At 31.8% G+C, this 21,688-nt stretch overlaps 2 protein-coding genes across 2 annotated transcripts; both read left to right on the top strand.

Annotated features, from left to right (window-relative positions):
• Positions 1 to 1,767: 1,767 nt before the first annotated feature.
• On the top strand, positions 1,768 to 2,865 carry LOC142611742 (fasciclin-like arabinogalactan protein 14). The gene has a single exon (XM_075783862.1). The coding sequence runs from the start codon at positions 1,775 to 1,777 to the stop codon at positions 2,750 to 2,752; it is 978 nt and encodes a 325-aa protein (XP_075639977.1). The 5' UTR covers positions 1,768 to 1,774; the 3' UTR covers positions 2,753 to 2,865.
• A 16,768-nt stretch (positions 2,866 to 19,633) lies between these two features.
• LOC142611714 (flowering-promoting factor 1-like protein 2) lies at positions 19,634 to 20,210 on the top strand. The gene has a single exon (XM_075783824.1). It carries the CDS (start codon positions 19,698 to 19,700, stop codon positions 20,004 to 20,006), a length of 309 nt encoding a protein of 102 aa, XP_075639939.1. The 5' UTR covers positions 19,634 to 19,697; the 3' UTR covers positions 20,007 to 20,210.
• The last annotated feature ends 1,478 nt before the right edge of the window (positions 20,211 to 21,688 follow it).

Consider the following 21,688-nt stretch of genomic DNA (forward strand, 5'->3'; position numbering starts at 1 on the left):
TTAGACTTCCTTGAAGGTATATGAAATATAAAACTTCCAAGGCTATCTTATTTACGTTAATTTTCATTGTATGTTCTAGGCGTACGTTAAACACAGTAAAAATTAAAAAATTAAAAAAAAAAAAAAAAAAAAAAAACTGATTCACCAAGCATACATTACAAATGGACTAATTTACTTATCAAGCATACATTCTACACAGTTAAACTTTTTTTATTTATTGAAGAACACAGTTGAATTTTGTCCTTCTATATATAAATGTATAATAATTAATTGATTTTTAGGCTTAATTAGGGATGATGCATTAATTGGATGAATTACAGTTAGAAGAACAACTAAAGAGAAAACCCAAGGATGAAAATTTGATTAATCTATTTAGAGTAATGCTACTGTCACAAACTATTTTATAATATTTTTATAAAGAGAAATGATATGTCCATAACATTTTCACAACATTTTTACAATAAATCTTAAGTGACAGATTGTTATGGGTTGTTATTGTTAGGGCAAAAAAGTAATCTTAGTGTTAGGGTCAAATTTGAACCAATAACAACTAACCACCTATGATTTGTTGTAAAAATGTTGTAGATGTAGCATCTCTTTTTTATAAAAGGTTGATGACCCAACTTCTTATTAGTTTTCATTTAGTCCCACCATTAATATCACTTGAATAATGCTAGACATACAAATTATTTTACAATTTTTTTTTATGAATTGCTGATGTAATGAGGGATTATTGGTAATTAAAAAAGTGATATTAACTGTGGCCTTAAATGAAAACTAATAAGAAGTTGACCACATCAACATTTTGTAAAATTGTTGTAAAATAGTTTGTCTGTAGCATTGCTCATATAATTTTTTTCATTTACTAATAATTACTCACCACATAGTACTCCCTCTTCTAGTTTGTTTGTTCTCTATTCCATTTTGGGATGTCCCAAAATATTGTGTTATTTCTAAAAATAAAAGTCATTAATTTACTAATGTTCCTATTATACTCCTACTTTATTTTCAAAATTATTTGAAAAGAAAACTAATAAATATTTAAAAAATTAATCTAATTGGGGCACATTTTTAATTGCCTCATTAAGAATAACTTTAAAAAAAAACTGATAAATTTATTTAAAAGTAATTTTGTAAAAATTTTTGTAAAATAATTTATATTTATAGCATTATTCATCTATTTTTGTTTTGTGTAAAAATATTTCACTATATATAGGTTCAAACGACAATTATCATTAAATTCAAGCCTTTTCTTTTTTCCACTATTATTACTATACATGGCGGCATCACGTAACTGAAATCATTGAACCATGGCCATTACAACGTGGTCATTCTCTTATACACCCGCCACCAGTTAGAATATCCATATTTGTTTGCTGTCAAATCAAGGCTTTCTAACTTTAGTTAAAAACAGATTCTCAAAAAAAAAAAAAAAAAACTTTAGTTAAAAATCGTTTCATCTCATCATAATTCATAACTTTGAAAACCAATCCATTCCCCAGAAATAGGCTACATATTACTGAAACCCCATAATTTTCTCGACAATGTCCACCCTAGCAAAACCTCCTTTAAGCTTTGAGGCAGAGAGAAATTCACTCATAACCCACCAGTTTTAACACAATCTGTTCCATTCCCATTTTTAGGATTAGTGAATTGGAACTCCCCCTCTCCCTATACCTATAAATCCATATACATAAAGCCAAGCCTCAAAAATCCTTTTGCAAACAGTAAGGGCTTGGGTCTCATATTTGATATACACTCACAATTATCAAACATGGATTCCAAAGCCTCTTCCCTCCTCTTCTTTGCTCTCTTTCTCGCCTTCTCCTCCGCTGCCTCGGCCTTCAACATCACCATGCTTCTCGATCGCCACCCAGATTTCAGTTCCATGAATGACTATATATCAAAGACCCAACTGGACAAACAAATCAACAGCCGCAACACCATCACTGTCCTGGCAGTAGACAACAAAGCGATTGCTGGTCTCTCTGGACTGAACTTGGATGAGGTCAGGAAGATCCTGAGCGTCCACGTGGTGCTCGACTACTATGATGTTCAGAAACTCAGCACTCTAACAAAGAAATCCACCCTCCTCACCACCTTGTTCCAAGCCAGCGGTACTGCCATGAACCAACAAGGGTTTGTGAATGTTTCAATCGTCAATGAGGGTGAGATTGCATTTGGGTCAGGTGTAAAGGGCTCTAAACTTGACTCTAAGCTCGTTAAATCTGTGGCGGCTCAGCCTTTTAACATCTCTGTGCTTCAAATTTCATCTGCTATTGTACCTCCTGGTATTACTGCAGCTAACCCACCAGGTGCTTCACCGCCACCAACAAATGCTCCCACACCTGGTAAGGCTCCAACACCTGGTAAGGCTCCAACACCTGGCAAAGCTCCTACACCAGCTGGTAATGCTCCTGCTCAGTCTCCAGCAAATAACCCAGTGCCAGAGGCTCCTTCACCCACTCAAGCAGGTACTCCTGAAGAGTCACCTGCACCAGTGGCTGATACACCAGCAGAGGCTGATACTCCAGCAGGAGCTGATTCACCAACAGAAGCCGATTCACCAGTAGCAGCCGATTCACCAGCAGAAGCTAATGCTCCTGCAACCGCAGACTCTCCAGGATCTGATTCTGCTGAAGCTCCAGCTCCAGAAGCAAGCTCAACCGCATCAGCTTCTTCACGCACCACTGTGGCATCTGGTGTTGTATTGGGGGTGGTGATGGGTTTGGTTTCATCTTTGGTGGCTTAATTTCTTACTGTTAAATTCTTTTTTTTAAATAACAAATTTTACGATTAAATTAATGCATGTACGTGAGACTGAGAGAGCGAGAGGGATGAGAAAGGTGAAGTGGGAACAAGGTTAGAAGGATGAGAAACTGAGAGGGTAAAAAGTCAAAACTCTTGTACCCAGTGTATTACACTTGAATTTTTATATCTGATAATTTGATTTAAAGTAACAATTTCAGTATATAAAAGTTATGGTTTTAAAAATTAGTAAAGTAAAAGAACCGAAAAATGAGCTAATTACTAGTTCTATGGTCGGATTGGGGTTCAACCGATTTTCAAACGGTTGAAATCATAAATAATTTAATTATTATTTATTAAATTATATAAATAATTAATAATTTTTTAATATACTAAAACTAACAAACCAATACTAATAAATATGTTTCCTTTAAAAAAAAATACAAGTATATAAGTATATAACATCTTTTTAAAGAATTTAACATAATAACATTACAAAACAATTATCATGAACATAATAAACTTTCAACAAAACTAAATAAATAAGTTCATTAGTCATTACATTAAGATCAAAATGACAAATAACAAATAACAAATAAGTTCATTACATTCAAATAGCAAATAAGTTTTAAAATTTCAAACAAACAACTACTAAGTTTTAAGATCCAAGCCTCATTTGTTATGAAGAAAATTGAAATCAATATCATCATATGAACCAAATGCTCCACCACTAGCATCATTATCATTATCATCATTCTCATCCTCATCCTCATCTTCTTCATCTTCAACATGAATATGATGATTTTTATCTCTAAATCCAGGAGGAGCATCTTCTCAATCACTTCATTATCCATATCTATACAAATTCTAAAACCAAAGAACAATAAATGAAATAACGATTCTAATAATCATTTCTCATAAATCATAGATAGTCTAATTAAAATATACAACTAAGCAAAGAATTGTTATAAGCTAACCTCTTTGTACATGGCTAGAAGACCCTTTTTCAATTGGATAGGCTCCTTCTTCATATAATGCATTCTCTATCTCCTCATGATCCAGAAATGGAGGCTTCTCATCTTCCATTACCCAAAATTCAGTTTTATCGATACTTGCATAATCAATAGGATCAAAATTGAACTTCTTCCTTTTGACTCTATATCATTAGATGAACATAATGAATAATTGATAACCAAATCACTTATATTTCACAATCACAAAGAACTCACTTGACCAAATTAGTGAATCACTCATATTTCCTCACAAAAACATTGAAACAAAGAGATTATATAATATATACATTTATTTCAATCAATAGTTATAATGAACATACACAAGATCATTAAGTCGTTGATACTCCAATCTATTTCTTCTTTTGGTATGTATTTGTTCAAAAACACTTTAATTCCGCTCACATCCCGAAGAGACAGTTGTTTGGCTAAGGATCCAAATTGCAAACTTTTGTAAGGTTGGAGCACAAGATCCAAACAACTTCCACCACTCATCTAAGTTCCAAATACAACACAAAACAAAGATACAATGAATCAATAAACACGGCTATACTTATCCCAAAAATATAAAAAAAGAGCTATGATCTTTAAAACATATTTTCATTTTATTATTAGCTAAAGTAAACAATACCTTACCCAACTGAGATGTCTTGGCTAATTCTTGAGAAAGTTGGGTTCTAAAAGTTTGTTCACGCTCTCGAAATAGCCTTAATTCTTCCACCAACTTCAATCAACCAACTAAAACTTTTAATTCAATAACATCTGTCACAGCAGATTGTGTCTCTAGCCTCTTATTAAGAGTGGATGGGTAATATTGGAATGTAAGATTCAACTAATAAGCAACATCATGAATATCTCTATAGAATTGATTATCCCAACGATCCTTGATAATATTAACATAAGGCTCCCATAGTCTCTTCTTGTCCTTGAAAATCTTTTTGATTCCATCAATTACTCTATACATGTCATCGTATACATAACCCATAACTGGTTTTTCATTAGAATCAACAATGCGTAATAAATGAATCAATGGTGACATAATATGCACAATTACATGACAATCATTCCTAAATCAATTGTTAAGAATGATTTTCACCACTGCCTTTACTTTCTTATCTTTTTCATATCTTGATTCAACATAAAATTTTCTAGTCACCAATGCTTGAAAGTCATGCTTATGTTCCTTAAAACTCCCTAAGGCGATGAAAGTAGTAGCAAACCTAATTGGCCCTGGACGCACAATTTCCGTCCAATTTTTTCTAGTCCTCAACCAAGCTTGCAAAGCCACATGGTTATAGATGAATACTATGATCTTGGATGCATGCTTTGCAAGTTTAGCTACACGATCCATCTTCTCAATCTCTTTAAAAATTAGGTTTAGGCAATGTGCTGCACAAGATGACCAACTAATGTTCATATATTTTTCACACAAAATTCTTGCAGCAGCTACATAATTTGCAGTATTGTCAGTGACCAAATGTACTATATTTTCAAGACCAACCCAATTAACAATTTCATCAAACAAATTACTCAAATTAATAGCATCCTTAACCAAGTCGAGGCATCAACATAATGTATAAAAATAATTCCTTTAAGACAATAGACAAGGAAATTAATCAGTGTTCTATGCCTAGTATCAGTCCACCTATCAGCCATTATTGTACAACCAGTGTCAGCTCAATATGAATGATGAGAATCAACAATCAATTGGACTTCTTTTTGCTTCTCTCAACAAAGGCACTCGAAGGGCATGATAATTTGGGCCTCTATATCTAGGACCGTAAGAAGCTACAGCATTGAACATAGGTTGATAATAACTAGAATTCATAGCATTAATTGGAATGCAAGCATCATACATCCATCTTGCTATAGCCATATCAACCCTCTACTTCTTTTCTTTGCCAGCAAGCACACTTTTAATAAAAGGTTGAGCTCCCGGTGTTGTTCTAGGAGCGATGTAATTACCAATGTCACCAACCTTTCTCTTGCCAAGATTGGATCTTGGTGGAAAACCACTAGGACCACTTCTAGTTCCCCTACCTAACCCCTACCTTTAGGAGTAATTTCTTGGACATCTTCAAATTCTGGTGAGTTCTCTAATGACGAATAATTAGATGCTTCTTGATCCTTTTTTGTTTGTTCTTTAGATTTAGAAATTTTCTTCAAATTCTCAACCATTCGAAACCTAACATCATAACGTACACGCATACATGTAGCCACATTACCTTTAATTCTAGCTAGATGTCTTTTCATCTTATTAATGCCCCCTCCTTTATAACTTTTCTCACAATTTATACATTTATAACTACTTTTTCTATCTTTCAACTCTTCAGGTACATGATCCCATGCGGGATCATATTTCGCTCTCGCAGATGAAGAACTAGCATTAGATCTGGTTGTAGAAGCATGTTCAATAGATGGTACAGATGTGGACTCCATTTCACTCAAAAATTTCAAAGTGGTAGCAACCATCTTATCAACAAATAAATTCATCAACACAACATACACAAACAATAGTCAATAATTTCAGACTGACAGCAACCATTTTATCAACAAATAAATTCATCAACACAACATACACAATCAATAGTATAATACTCTGTAAACTATATTCTACAAACAATAATGCTTTGTAAATCAAATTCACAACATACACAAAATCACAAATAAACTAAAATGCTATTGTAAACTAATAATTGAAGTTACCAATTACCAGTGAAGTCACGGAAGGAGAACCTGAGATGAAGCCGAGAACATGAACTGAGAATCTGAGATGAAGTCGAGAGAAATTAAAAAAAAAAAAAAAATAGAACCGAGAAAATGATCAAAATCAAAATCAAAATCAAGTAATCAAAATCATAAAAAAGAAAAGAATATTAATTATTACTTGATGAAGCCGAGAGAAATGAAAAAAAAAAAAAACCGAGAAAATGAAAATGGAAATAAAAAGAAAAGAACATTACCCAATTAGAAAACCCAAAACCTAGACGTCGAGAAGCAGAGAATAGAGCTCAAAGGGCGAGGGCGAGACCAACCAAGAAGGAAAAAAGAAAAAAGAAAAACCTCAGCTTGAGTTGAGCTCACGACAAACTTTAGAGAGCGCAGAAATGAGATGATAGTTTGCCACTGTGCATGAGGCAAAGAGCACAGGGAGAGGTGCATGCAAAAATGAGAAAACAGGGTGAGGCAGAGAGAGCTTGAGTTGAGTTGAGCTTAAGAGTCTTGAGACTTGAGAGCTTGAGGTGAGTGAGAGAGTGAGGCAGAGTGAGGTGTGATTGTGAGATGAGAGATAGAGAGAGTGAGGACTTTAGGCTTAGGGTTAGTTTTTAGGACTTTAGTGTTAATTTTGAGGACCAAAACGATGTAGTTTTCCCGGAAAAGTAAAAAAAACCCCCAACTGGTCATTAACCAGTTCGACCACGCTGGTTTTCGGTTATCAGGTTGAACCGGATGATTTTTACTATTTATCGGGTTTTAAGCTATTTTTGGTCTTTTATCATAACTGGACCGGATTGGAGGTTGGTTCCCGGTTGAACTGGTCGGAACGGCCAGTCCGGTTTGGTTTTTAAAACCATGATAAAAACACACGTTGTGTAAGAGAAGTGATACATTCATAACATTTTCACTGCAAATTTTAAATGATAATTTGTTATTGTTTTTAATTTAAACACACCACTAAAATTATTTTTTTACCACTAGTAACTGCTAATATTAATCTTACATTTAAAATTTATTGTAATAGTGTTGTGAAAATATTTTGGACATATTATTTCTTGTAAATATACCACCCAATTCAAAATGACCATATGTACCACCATCTCATCTCATGACATTGAATATATTGGAATAGGAAGTGTAACTCGTTATTACCAGTTGTGTTTATATCATTTGGCTGATTATTAATTCCTTAAAACTTACGTATTTCACCATCTTTATATTTACACATGTTTATCTTTTTGTGAGAATATGGGTATATAAATAAAAAAATGAATAAAAATAAACAAAGAAGGGAAATTTCATTTTATTAGATTCTAGCTAGATGTATAGTGAGAATATGGATATATTAACTAAATTATTAATTGTCTTGAAAACTTAAGCTTTTAAGAGAGATCTACCTCTCTCATAGCCTAATTTATAGATATAAGAGCTTTCCGATCCGGCAATACAAATAATATTTTTAGTCAAATTTAGGATTGCCTCACATTGGCCAAAATATGCGGAAACTACATGAGTACCTCGCCAAACATTATATTAAACTTATCTTATCATTTTGTTATGATAGTGAAAAGTAATAATCATGGAGCAAATAATATAAATTTCAAATCGTATTGTATTTATAAGTAAAAATATGATTTCATTCCACAGTGAAAGCAATTTGTAGCCACTGGCCATCATGAAGTATTTCAGGGTTCAATTTAGCATGCTGCATGAGGGAAGTTCAACGGTGGTGGTAATACCAGAATGTTGTAAATCCAAATGATTCGGCCTTTAATTCAATTTTATATTTATGACCTGTGATTAGCTTGATCTCAATTCAATTTCCAAACCTGTGAGGAACAAAAAAAAAAAAAACACACACACACATGCCAAAGAAAAATAATTATACACACAAGATAGTATTGACGTGGTTCGGCAATTTACTTACGTTCACGAAGTTGCAGGGATTTCACTATTATCAGAAAAAAATACAAAGTGCGGCCGTACAGTTTTCACTCTCTCAAAAACCACAACTAAAAATCCTAATCACCAAAACAACTGTTTTTATATCCTGCACACAGGATTTACAATGGGCTACAAAACAAGCCAAAAATTGGCCCAAGCCTTCGCTCCACGGACTAAACCTTAGAAAATCTCCCATTAAAAATCACGCAACATTATTTCGGATCAGGTTTGATCGTCAACCGGATCAAACATAACTAAGCTCCACAAAGCCCAACAATAAATGACAAATTCTATGAAGGTTTTTAGGTTTCATTATCCCATGAATAAATTCTAGGTACTACGCTAGATTTTTCTTAACGTACCTAGATTCCCATTCATGGAATTTTCTTTTCTATGATTATCAAGTTTCAACGCTATACAACCATAATTTAAAGGACTTGCCACTCTTTCATTATTTCCAGAATCTTTGTAAAGGTATCTTTCATAAGAACCTTATGCTTAGGTTAATAATGAATATATAATCTCCAGAGAATAGTGATGAATTGCACTGCAACCTCAAGCGAGTTTGGCATCCCGCAGTTTCTGGAGGTGTATTTGTTGAAAGCTGAGTAAAAAATTAAAAAAAGTTAGTTTATTTAATTATTTGGTAAAAGGTGAGACCAAAGTGGAATTAAGCAAGAAGCTAGCTAGGTTCTAAAATGGACACTCGTCATCTAAAAATTCTAGCTTATCAAGTTGGTTTGATTTTGGAAAATTGAGTGTGTTGTAGAGTAATTCGATACAAATTGGTTTGGTAACAACTTATTTGCTTATATATAACTTTTTCAAAGCAAATTTATATTTTAACAAACTTTCAATAAATAAACAAATAAACTTTTAGCATTAAAACTACATCCAAATGCACTTAGAGCATCCACAGCAGTGGAGCTAAAAATTTAGCAATTTAGCTCCACTAAAAGTTACTTTATCTATTTTACCTACACACATGCTGCAGCAGTGAATCTATTTTAGTTTTCAACACAATAAAATAATATAAACATCACAATAAAATAATATATCTACCACAATAAAATAATACATCTCACTACAATAAAAATACCACAATAAAAAAGTAATGTGAACGCAAAATAAAAAATTAATTAATTTTTAGCTCTCATGAACAGTGCACATCTATCTATAGATGTGCACTGTAGCAATGAGCTAAAAAAAAATAGATTTAGCTCCACTGCTGCATGCTTCTTTTTGGTGTTTTGGTGGAGCTAAAATAGCTATATAGCTATTTAGCTCCATTGCTGCAAGTGCTCTTACAGTTTGAGTTATAAGACAACACCTTTCCGTGGAGCAATTTCTCTGGAAAAAAAAAGGAGCAATTTTTTATATTCAGATATTAAAATAATATTTATTAAACTTTCTATGTCATAGTTTTTTCTTTAAAAATAAATTCTTACTTTCTTGAAATGAAAATTTGCTAATTAAGATTTATAGTTAGGTTTTATTGGCATCTTATTTTCAACTGATAATATGGTTAATTAAATTAATTTTCTTATGACATAATTGATTTTAAGTAAGATTTTTTTATAAATTTTATTGAAAGCACTATTACAATTTCATTTAATAATATAACCACCCAATAGTCTCAACCTGTCCAAGAAAAAATGAATTCAACAAATTTGATGAATCTAACTAAGCCAAGATTAGTTTCATATAGAAAATTAAATATTATGGTTCAAGCGTCAAATTTTAACAAAAAATGATGAAAATTGATCAAATTAACTTGGGAAATAATTTAAAGCTAAAAAAGTTGACAAGCTACCATATGGAATACGAATTTTAAAAAGTTCTTAAGCCATTTTAGGAAAATGATCGACAATGATGATTTAGCTCACTCACAACTTTTTTAAAAAAAACATCTGAGGGTTTAAATTGGTTGAATTTCTTTTGTCATGTAATTTAGGGGACCTTGTTGGGGTTTAGGGAGAGAGTGCACAACTCACCTATATTTTTTAAATAATTTTTCAATTTTTTCCAACTGAAACCATTTATTGGCCACAATTTTTGAGTATTTTTTTAATGAGGGGCCTTAGGTAATGGTCTAGACCTAAAGCCGATCGTAATGTTAACCTCTGACATTTTTGAAGTGAAACCAGCAATGATTTATGTGAAAATTAATCACTTTTAACATTTTGTGTTTTTTAGATGTAATTTATTGGAAACTTATATCCTTAAGTTGAATTTTAATTTTCTTTTACATGAATAAAGTTTTTTAGCAGATCAAGCCTATTTGAGCTTGTGTTCAGTTTGAAAAACTTAACAAATGAAACATGCTCAAGTTCAAGTTATAACTTTTTTTATTTTGTATTTTTTATTTTTATAATTCGTTAATTGGGGACTCGGGATGTCATCCATTAATGGCTTCAGTCCACTTACTAGACTCTCCTTCCTATCTTCACATTCACAGAAGTTGAATTACAATTGAACTCCGAACATTTATGTTAGAAACAAAAAAAAAAAAAAAAAACACCCATTGAGCTAAAAGGTTATTGACTTGAACTTTTAAGAAGCTCCATATATGGTTTAAACATTATAAGTGAGCTCGAGAGTCGAGACAAATTCGAGCAGAGAATGATATACAGCCCAATCTGAATATTTAATACTCAACTCGATATGGCTATAGTAAGTATAGTTTGGTCTTAAAATACTATTAAAGTTAAGCCCAATCGGATTATCAAAATTAAATACCAGTAATTAGCTATGATTGAACAAATGCCGAACAAAGAAACATTCCCACGCCACTCATGTCGGCTTAATGCGTATGGTCCACTGTCTATCAATTTTTGTCATTAAAATCACGTTAGTTACAAGCAATTGCTATCTTTGCAGCGTATTTGTCCCTTTTAGGAATGGGAATACAGCATCACCAACCAAAGATATATTATCTAATAAAATAGAATATCCTAGCTTAGTTTTTGTTTCTTTTTACCTTCAACTTTGAGAAAGTTCCTTTGAGCTAGATTTCCTCAAGGTTTTATATATATGTTGATAATCCTACGGTTATTACATTTTATAAATTCATTTTTTTTTTTAAAGGGTTATTCTACTTTAAAACACATTTAAGTTTAGTATTATTCTCCTAATGTTGCATTTTTGTGACTAAACTAAATTAAATGTTGATTAGTATAACACCATTTAGATTGTCTATGCAATTACTACGTTATAATGGGGTACATATCCACAAGGAAAGGACGAATCAGTAAAAAACTTAAAAAGAAAATTTTTTATTATAGAAAAAGAAAAAGAAGGAAGAATCAATAAACCCCCACTTGATAAGAATAAGACAGGAAAAATAATTAAAAAATGAAGTGGCTCCCACTTCTGTCTTCCTTTCTCATCAACCCTTTTTTTTAAATGGAAAAAAAGAATTTATTAAAATAAAACAAGAGGACTACAAAAAAAAAGAAGGGTCGTTTGTCCCGACTGTGATAGTAGACTCAAAACACAGAGAAAAATAGCCTATTTTAAAAATAAGCAAATATGTTATGCTTGCGACACTATTTAGCCAAGGTGTGCGTAGTGCGTGTATATGTATATATATATCTCTCTCTCTCTCTCTCTCGAAGTTGTGGTATAGGACTTTTAGGCATCAAGTGCAATGGCTTGGTCTGGAATCCCAACATGGTATTGTAAATTAAGTTTAGAACCCACATACAACACGCATCCAATTTTGGTATAATGGACTTCGCGTGAGTTCTCATTCACTAACATGTATATTAAACATGTTCACTATTGACATAATGTATATTAAAACAAGTATACTATAATAATATACTAAGAATATATTGAGAGAGAAAAAAATATTTTAGTATCTTTTTCTTTTTGGTACTATAAAAGAGTATATCTTTAGTAAAGAATAACTAGGTTGGATGGTCGGTCCAGCCGCCAATGAGTTAAAAATGTTATTGTCAACAACAACTTTAGGACAGTTGGTTTGGGAAAAAATATTGCGGCTTTGCAAATTTGCTATGCTTTTTCAAACTTAATTTTAAATTAATTAGTGCATATGTGAGTTAGATAGAGACTAGCATGAGTGGAGGCTGCTTTTTCATTTGATTCTCATTTGAAATGGGATAAAAAGAAAAATTGATAAAAAATTTGTGGTGAAAAAATTTGGAGATTCTCCCCCCCAAACCAAACTCCTTTTATTTTTTTGTGATTGAAAAATTAACAAAAGAAAATAAATAAACTTTATTATGTGATGGTTTTATGACTTTTGTGATTTGTCATCCTAAATTCGAACACTTGTATGAAATGACAAATTAAATCATTGGCCTTATTCCTAGTTGGGAATGGAAAGTGAATCTGCTGGGTGCAATGACACTTAAACACTTCTCTTTCATTCGCAATATTCTATTTTAGAGTATCAAAAGCTGGCGGTGTGTAATGTGTGCTATCACTATGAGTCTCTAATTTTTATGCCCACCATCCTTTACAGTCAAATAGTATATGAGTATATATCTTTCTTTTTCCCCTAAAGAGATTGGATTTTTTTTTATTGAAAAATAATTACTATTAACTTTAACTCACTATGATAAGGAATTTGTATTTACAAAATAAAAAATCAAAGTTATTGGAATATGAATATTTGCATAATTTTCCTGTAGAGAAGAAATGAGAACCATGGGAAAAATTTGATGACATCTTGTATATTGTTATTATTGTTTATATCATCATTATGTAGCTCAATAATCATTTTTATATATTGGAAGCTGTGCTAATTATGCATCAATTATTATGAATCATTTTTTTTTTTTGTAGAAAAAGTTAACCACTACCTTAAGTACATTAGTTTATAAACTATTTTTAAAAAATATTTATGGTAAAATAAAAATTAACTAACTTTTTTGACATTTTTTAATATTCTTTCTAAAAATGAAATTAAAATTTTTCTTAAATGGTTTATTAACAAATGTCCTAAAACCACCCATTAACATGACTTTTTTTTTATTATTTAATAATGATTTTAGTGATGTTACAAATTTTACTATTTAAATCTTATAAAATAAGCTACCTAAAAAAAATTCTTATAAAATAATATGATAACTTTTAAGTACAACACAAAAAAAACTAATTAACAAATCTATTTATTGGAGTTCTAAGTAATTTTTTTAAAAGAAATGGTCCTATTAATAGGTGCACATAAGACTACTTTCAATTTAAAATGTATTTATTTAGTACTTCCCAATATAGATAAGAACTTTTCTTTTTTTTTTGAGAATCTAGATAAGAATCTTTTAAAGCTTCCTTAACTAGTTTACAAAGACACCCATTAATTAAAGCTAAAAGCTTCTGTGAAAAGAACTTGCTATATCATATGTTCGGTCTAACAAAAAAGTAGAAGTATGAATCTATGTATGTGGGTGTCGTGAAGTTTACATGCATATACACGTGCATTTTCAGAGGCATGTCCACCTTTTTTTGTGTATGAGCGTGCCCTTGAATCTTGATCACAAGTCACAACCATGGTAGGAGTATATATGACTTAATGGGTACCGATCGATTTCAAGGCTTATCCCTTTACTTCGATATTGGATAGAATTACAACTTTCCATGATATGTGAGCTAAAAAGCTGAATCTTTATCCAAAACAAAAGAGAAAATGGCAGCTGTAAAATTTAGGAGTTGATATATAGCGAGATCAGAAACAACATAATTAGCTAGTATGGAAGTTTGGTACCACTAAAGGACTTTTTTTTTTGAAATCAAAGGATTGTGATGGGTCTGTGTCATTGGGATCTAGAGCATCACATAAAGAGGAACATTGAGAAACATAGGCAAACTTGTGATTGAGGCTTGAATGCCTAAAGGCATGCAAAAAATTTGCATGGTCTCCTTGTTATTCTGGGGAAACTGGATATGTTTGATCAAGAGGGAGAATAGAATCACTGTTCAGCTTCAGGAATGAAAAGTTGAGGACCACCCATTGGCTCAAGTCCACAATGCCCTACATTTTTTTTGGGTGCTTTAAGTAAAATTACAAACACGAAAACAACAACAGCCATTATCATTTATTTTTTCTTGCTAGAACAAAATCATTATCATGATTAGTAGTATTAATTACTAGTACTATTTTTATAATTTATGTACCAATCCTTGCAGTGTCTCAAAGATATATGCATTAGGTTATTGACATATAACAATTATTCTATTCTATTATCTTTTGGTTCACTGTTGCTATTTTTCTCTTCTATTATTTTCATAGAGACTCTAAAACAGTGCAAGCCTTAGAGTTTAAATACACATTAATGAGTCCTATATAAATAATAGAAGTTTTTCTTTTGAGGGAAAACAAATAGAAATTTTGAGGGAATATAATTTTGTAAGTATACTGTGGGGACACAATTTTCAGACCAAGCCCAAAATGTAAGGGATCTTGGCCCAGTGAACCCAGTACAATAAATTTGTAGAGAGTGGGTCAAAGAGCTAGACTTTAGTGCTTGGATAACAGTTAACATGGTTTTGGATGATGAGCCAACAAGAATTGAACCCGGTTTGTGCGAGAAAGTTGGTTCTCGGCACAGTCCGAGGAGCTCTGTTCTAGCGTATATTGGATGACCATGGTTACAGGAGTTGTTGAGATTGATATAGTGCTTTCTCTTCTCCTTTTTTCATCCCCCCTTCGTTGGGATCTCTACCCTTATTTATATTACCTCTCTCCCTTCATCCTTACCCTACACGTGGACTACATGTGGACAGTTGATGGTTGTCCCATCAGCCCCCTCTAAAAGTCTTCTGGGGTGGCTGTAAGGCTGCCATAATACTGTTCAGAGGTCACTTCCTCATTAATGCGGTGGTAGCAGTTTTCCCTTAAATATTTTTGAGTCCTTATCCCTCTTGTACGTTCATGATACTCGTTGCTATCATTAGAATTTCTTGGAAGGTCATCCTTGATCATTAGGATTTATACTAGATTTGCGTTTGGCTTTATCCGAGGAGATAGTACTCCTCGGACTCGGACCACCCATGCTTCTCGGCCAAAACCACATGCTCTCGGCCAAATCCCAAAATCCATGACCCCACATATACCAAACCGAGTCAAGTATTAAAAATTAAGGATTGTTCATTTTATTTTATTTTATGCACAAGTTGAGTTTAAATTCATTATTAAACTAGATTACATATTCAAATTTGATTCATTTTCTTATCAAATATACTTGAGTTTGTTCACAAGTTACTTGAGTTAATTAGATAAAATTATTTTCCTTTATAAGCTTATAAAAAATAGATTTGCTAATATTATCTATTGTTAAAATTATATATATATATATATATATATATAGTTTTACTACAAAATGGACTTTTAATATTATCAATAATACAAATATTCATTTGATATATTATAAAATAATTTACAAATTTATACAATCAAATACAAATTATATATAAGTAAATTTATACATGTATACATATTATCCTATAATATTATATATGCTTGAATCCAACTACTTTATATTCATGAGTTTGTTTAAGAGTATATTATTATATTTAAATTTGACTAATTTAATAGTTGAGTTTAAAATTAGGCTCAAGCATAGCTCATTTACTAAATAAGTTATAAATAATTGTATTTTTTTTTCTCTAGTCAAATTTGAGTCGTTGATAAACAATTCAATTAATTTATAGGCCTATATGTGTAATATTGTGTCGGTTTAGAAATAATTTATTTAGTTTTTTTATTGAAAGTTTGTTCAAGTATAATTATATTTTGAAAAGAAATTTAAAAAAGAAAAAGAAAAAAAAAGAGGTTTTAAAAATCTATATATAAAAATTAAAAATTAATGTATAAGGTGATGAATTTTCGACAAATATCCAATAACAAGGGTCATGCATATGATAGATTTTGACAAGACGTGTGATTGTTAATAGGTCCTATAGATGGAGGACCAGAAAACCCATGTGATGCCATGTGGGCAACATTGCATTTTATGCAACAAAATATTCTAAACTTGTAAGTAGAGAAAGCAAAAATTATAGGACAATGATGATTGAAACATAGCGTGGTGGTCCTTTTGACAATTTAGGTACTTGAAGACTCAATCAAATTATCAATCATGAATTGACTATGATATCAAAAGTCTCTGATTGGATTAGAAGTTTTGTATGGCTACTATAAAACCTCTTCAAAAAATGGTGTAAAATTAGAAACATAAAATAAAAGATAATTAATAAATTAATTTATTGTGTTACGAACTTATGATGTGATGAGTAGATTTCATGATAAAATTAGTAGTATTTTAGCATTTTTGTCAGATTATTCACAAGTTGAGGATAATCCAATCATAATACTCATTATTTACAATAATTGATTGTCCCAAACACCAGTAATGATTGAACTGCATGTACTAGTTCTTGTAACTCTTTTTCTAGTTTTTTTTTTTCAATAGTCATCATATGCATGGCAAATAATTTGAAATAAAGCAAAAGTGATATCTAAAAATAAAATTTCTACGATTTTTGCTGCTTGTTTTTTTTTTTTCTTCTTTTTTTTTTTTTTTTTTTTTTATCACTAAAGCAAAGACTAAGAACTGTTGAAATTAAAATTTTAGTAAAAGAATAAATCCTATCTACCAATAAACTTTTTCATACTCAAACATTATACATATTCATCAGTATGAAGAACAACAGTTAATTAAAGTTTTTTTTTTCATAACAGTTTCAGTTAAGTGGTGCTTGTTTTTAGATTTTGAAAATAAAGTTGTAAAAAATAACTAAAGGATGAACTCAGAACTTAACTATCTCGTGCAACATAAAACATAAAGTTGATGGAGTAATGTCTTTGGCAGGCTTATTCTTATATATATATATATATATATATATATATATATATATATATATATATATATATATATATATTAAGTGGATAAAGTGTGTTTGTCATTAATTTATAAGTTTAACTTTTAACTTTTAGTTTTATTATATACAGTTTTTTAAAATTTCACTTTTTTCAACATTTTCTGACATTTTTAAATTTTTTCAAGGTACAAGTATACTTTAGTATACTTTCATAAATTTGTTTTAGCAAAAAGTTAGATAAGCTATTCCTAAATAGATACTAAGATATTTTAAACTTATGTGATTCATTCCATGATGAATGAATCCACTATTATTATGATAATTAACAAAAGAATATGTTATATTTGTAAGAGTCTTATGGTATTTAATTATAACAAAAACTTTCAGAATTTAAATCTCCCTCCCTACTAAATTATAATTAAAAAGTTAAAAATAAAATCAATTCACTCTACTAAATCAAACTTTATAACCAATTTATTGGGGTCAGTTACTTGGATTTTACTATTATTATTATTATTATTATTATTATTATTATTATTATTATTATTATTAACCGAATTCAAGCACAGTACAACAGGATTAAGCATTACAAAAATCAGTGTACCAAATAATCCCATTGCGGTGAATAGGCATTATGGTATTTGTGGCTAAAGGAGGCCATACCAACTACCAGGAATGAAAGCCAGCATGATGATTGTTACTTGGATATTATTTAACGATGCTGTCTTTCCTCGTAACTTCTATTCACATCATTTTGGCCTTTATTTTTAACCCTTCTTCGATAATGCCTGAACTCGCATTTCATTAGAGCCATAGTTCATAAAATATGACAAAATTTTTATAATGATGGTTAACCTAACAAAACCCTTCTTTATTTGAATAGGACACTACATAGAATGACATACATAGCTGGAGTACACCTTGCCCTAGGAATTAAAAGGGCAAGAGTTTGTGGAGTACAGATTCATGCAATTTCTGCCCATAGATATTTTCTCTTTAAGGCTTGGGAATAACATTATCTTCTTCTTTTTTTTCTTTTTTTTTGTCTTTTTCTTTTTTCCACCAAATATCTCTAATCTATTTCGTGCATATCCTTTCCTGAACTCCTGCAACCTCACAAAAGGGTAGATTTCCAAGCCCTCAGGTGAAGTGTAATCTTGCAATGTATCCACAATTTTTGTTTGGCTAAGAGGATCCACAAATAATTGGTGCTATACATGTATGCTATCGAAAATGTAATGCGATGTGATGCATATAATACCGCAAACAGTACTAGCTAATTGAATATGAGAGGGCGTTATTAATTTTCTTTGGCTTTTTTCTCTTCCGATAAACATGATCATTAATCTCATATTTGAATTTATGATTTGTTGTTTTGCGTAACTATGTGGTCAACCAAAAATGGTAAATCACACAAATCAATAGTGGTCATAAAACTATTCATCATTTACGCAGTCATACAAATCAATCAATTTCACACAGTCGTACAAATCAATAAATTGTGAAATTGATTGTATGATTGAATGTGTTTTTATGTTTATTCTTGAGACAAACAGCACCAGAACTCATCTTATAATCATCCACAACACAAAGTGACTAAGGGTCTGTTTGAATATAGCTGAAAACTGAAAAATATTGTAGCAAAATAATTTTAAATGTGTTAAAAGTTATTGTTAATGCCTAAAATTACTGTTCATAAGCCTAAAATCACTATTTATGACCAATGAATAGTGACAAACACGCATCCAGGAAAAAAAAAAAAGCCTAAAACGTAAACGCACTGCATTTCAGCCCAATCCAAGTGTTACCTAAATTTACCTTTAAGGTTTTGGTTTATTCCCAATGATGAGTACCCAACAAAAAGAAAACAAAAATGCATATCTTTCAGTCACCAAACCCAACAATACCTTTGGAAACTATGACAACATATTTTCCAATCTCTCACACTCCCTTCACGTGGACAACTCGTGATGTAAGTGGGAACAACTTCTTTTGTTGATTGACTTCTTCAAATATATAAAACATTGTGTCCCCTAAAGATTCTTCCATTGAAAAAGCAAAGGAAGTTAAAAGCTTCGCAAAAACACAAAGATTCTTCCTAACCCTAACCCACAGATATGGTGCCTGTGCCCTAATTCACACCGTAGATAGGAACAAGAAGCATCCATGCACCCTCATATTTAAACCCATTTGGACCCACAATATCTAGATTCTATGCCAAAGCCAAACATGCCTATCATCACCCTCCTTTAAACGCCCACTTCCAATCCCAAAGAGTATTTTCCTCTTGTTTTATTTGCCCCCACGACACTTATATATACCCCACCCTTCCTTTCCTTCCTTCACCAACCCACTCTTAGCTTTCTTCTCCTCTATCTATAGCTCCCACAAAACACCCAAAATCTTAAAACTACAAAAGCAACTAAGAAAATGGCTGGGGTTTGGAATTTCGGACCAAATGGTGTAATTAGCCTTGATCAACTTCCAAAAGGGAAAAAGGCTCTTTTGGTGCACACAGAAACTAAGCAAGTGGTATCATCTTACACTTCCCTTGAGCAAATCTTGAGGCAATTAGGGTGGGAAAGGTATAATGGAGGCGACCCTGACTTCTTGCAATTCCATAAGCCTCCCACCATCGACCTAATTTCTCTCCCTAGGGACTTCTCAAGGTTCGGCTCTGTTCAGATGTTCGACATTGTCGTTAAATGTCCCAATACCTTCCATGTCAAGGATGTGTAGCTCTCACTGTCTCTTATTAGTTGTTGATTTATATATAAAGTAGTTTGCTTGGGGTTCCCGTGTTTTGTCCTAGATTTTAGGACTGGTGTGTCATGCAGGCCAATTTGGCTTCTTAGCTTTGGTGTACTACAATAAAGTAGAAAATGGTGTCTGTGCTTGTTAGCTAATTATATATGTGATGCTTTATCTTTGTAAGTTCATGAGCGTGGCCTTGTAATATATGATAATAATATTAATGCATGTCATGAGTACTTCACATCAGCTTGACGAATTTGTTTTCTTCATTTCGCCTAGTATTTGTTGCAACAATTTTTTCTTTTTTACTTTGTATTTGTTAATATAACAATTTTTAAAGCCTCACTTTTATTATGGACATTTATGCTTTAATTAATTTTCAACAAATATATAAATAAACTTTCAGCAAAAACCTACATGCAAATTCATTTAGTGAAAGAAGGGGAAAAAATGTTATGCAACATTTCTATGTAAAAAGGTTGCTACCATCATGACCATATTTGTGCCATGTCAGCAAACTAAGACTGGTGTGTGTTGCTAATGTAGAGACAATTGGCAACTCTGCAACAATGATTTAAAAGTTGATAGTCAGTATGATGGAATGATAAACTTTATGTGAATTTTGTAAGAGCAACCGCATCAGATGATACATAGTTTCAGTCTATTTTGCAAGAAAAAATATACTTTTTTTATTTTACACTCAATTTTACAAAACACCCACATCAGTTTATCTATTATACACTCTATTTTATATGAATAATATTTTTTATTCTACTTTCCCCTAACCCTCAAACTCTCTGCTTCTCTCTTTTCCCTAACCCACAAACTCATTCCTCAAAGCTCTGTTTGTCTCTCATCTGTCAAAGTCTCTGCATATCAAATCCCTCATCTCTCTCCTTAATTCTCAGATCCCTTATCTCTCTCACCTCTTTCTTTTCTCAGTTTTCTCTCATCCACAACCCACACACTCACAGATTTTCTCTGAGCTTGCTCTCACTCTATCACCGAAGCTTGCATTGTTGGATCTCTCTCATTTGATTTCAAGCGTTTTGCCACCATTAGGTTTGTATTTGATTTTGATTTTGGGTTTGGGTTATGGGTTTTTAGTTAATAGTTTAATTTTGAGTTGATTTTTTGTGGATTTTGGGTTTCAGTTGTTTTAATGGGTTTTGGTGGTGGTGGTTGTTTTTACGGGTGATGATGGTGGTGGTTGGGTGGATGGTGAGATCTATGTTTTGGTGGTGTGCTCTTGCAGGTTCTGTAAGACATTGAGAGATGGTGGGTTCTGCATTTTGTTTTAACGAATCACCCCTGCCAGCAAGCATCGGTCTCCGTTGTAGTACTGATCCACAAGCATTAAATGGTCCATGTATTTTTGTGTGTCTTTGTGTTAGTTTGTTTGTGTGGGTTTGTTTGTGTGTATTAGAGGAAGAAGAAGATGATGAGGGAGAGAAGAAGTTTGAGTTGATTTTGCAGATGGAGAAAAGAGAGAAAAAAAATAAGCGAAATATGAAATTAATAAAATAATAGGATACACAGCTACAATAACCGTGTATATATGCACGGTTACTGTAGTAAATGTGTAAATATACACAATTTCAGAATGACTGATGTGAAAGATTTTTGGAATAAAATGTGTAAAATTTGTTACTTTTTATATTTTGCAA

Source organism: Castanea sativa, chromosome 10 (genome assembly GCF_040712315.1).
Source record: "Castanea sativa cultivar Marrone di Chiusa Pesio chromosome 10, ASM4071231v1".
NCBI classification, from domain to species: domain Eukaryota; kingdom Viridiplantae; phylum Streptophyta; class Magnoliopsida; order Fagales; family Fagaceae; genus Castanea; species Castanea sativa.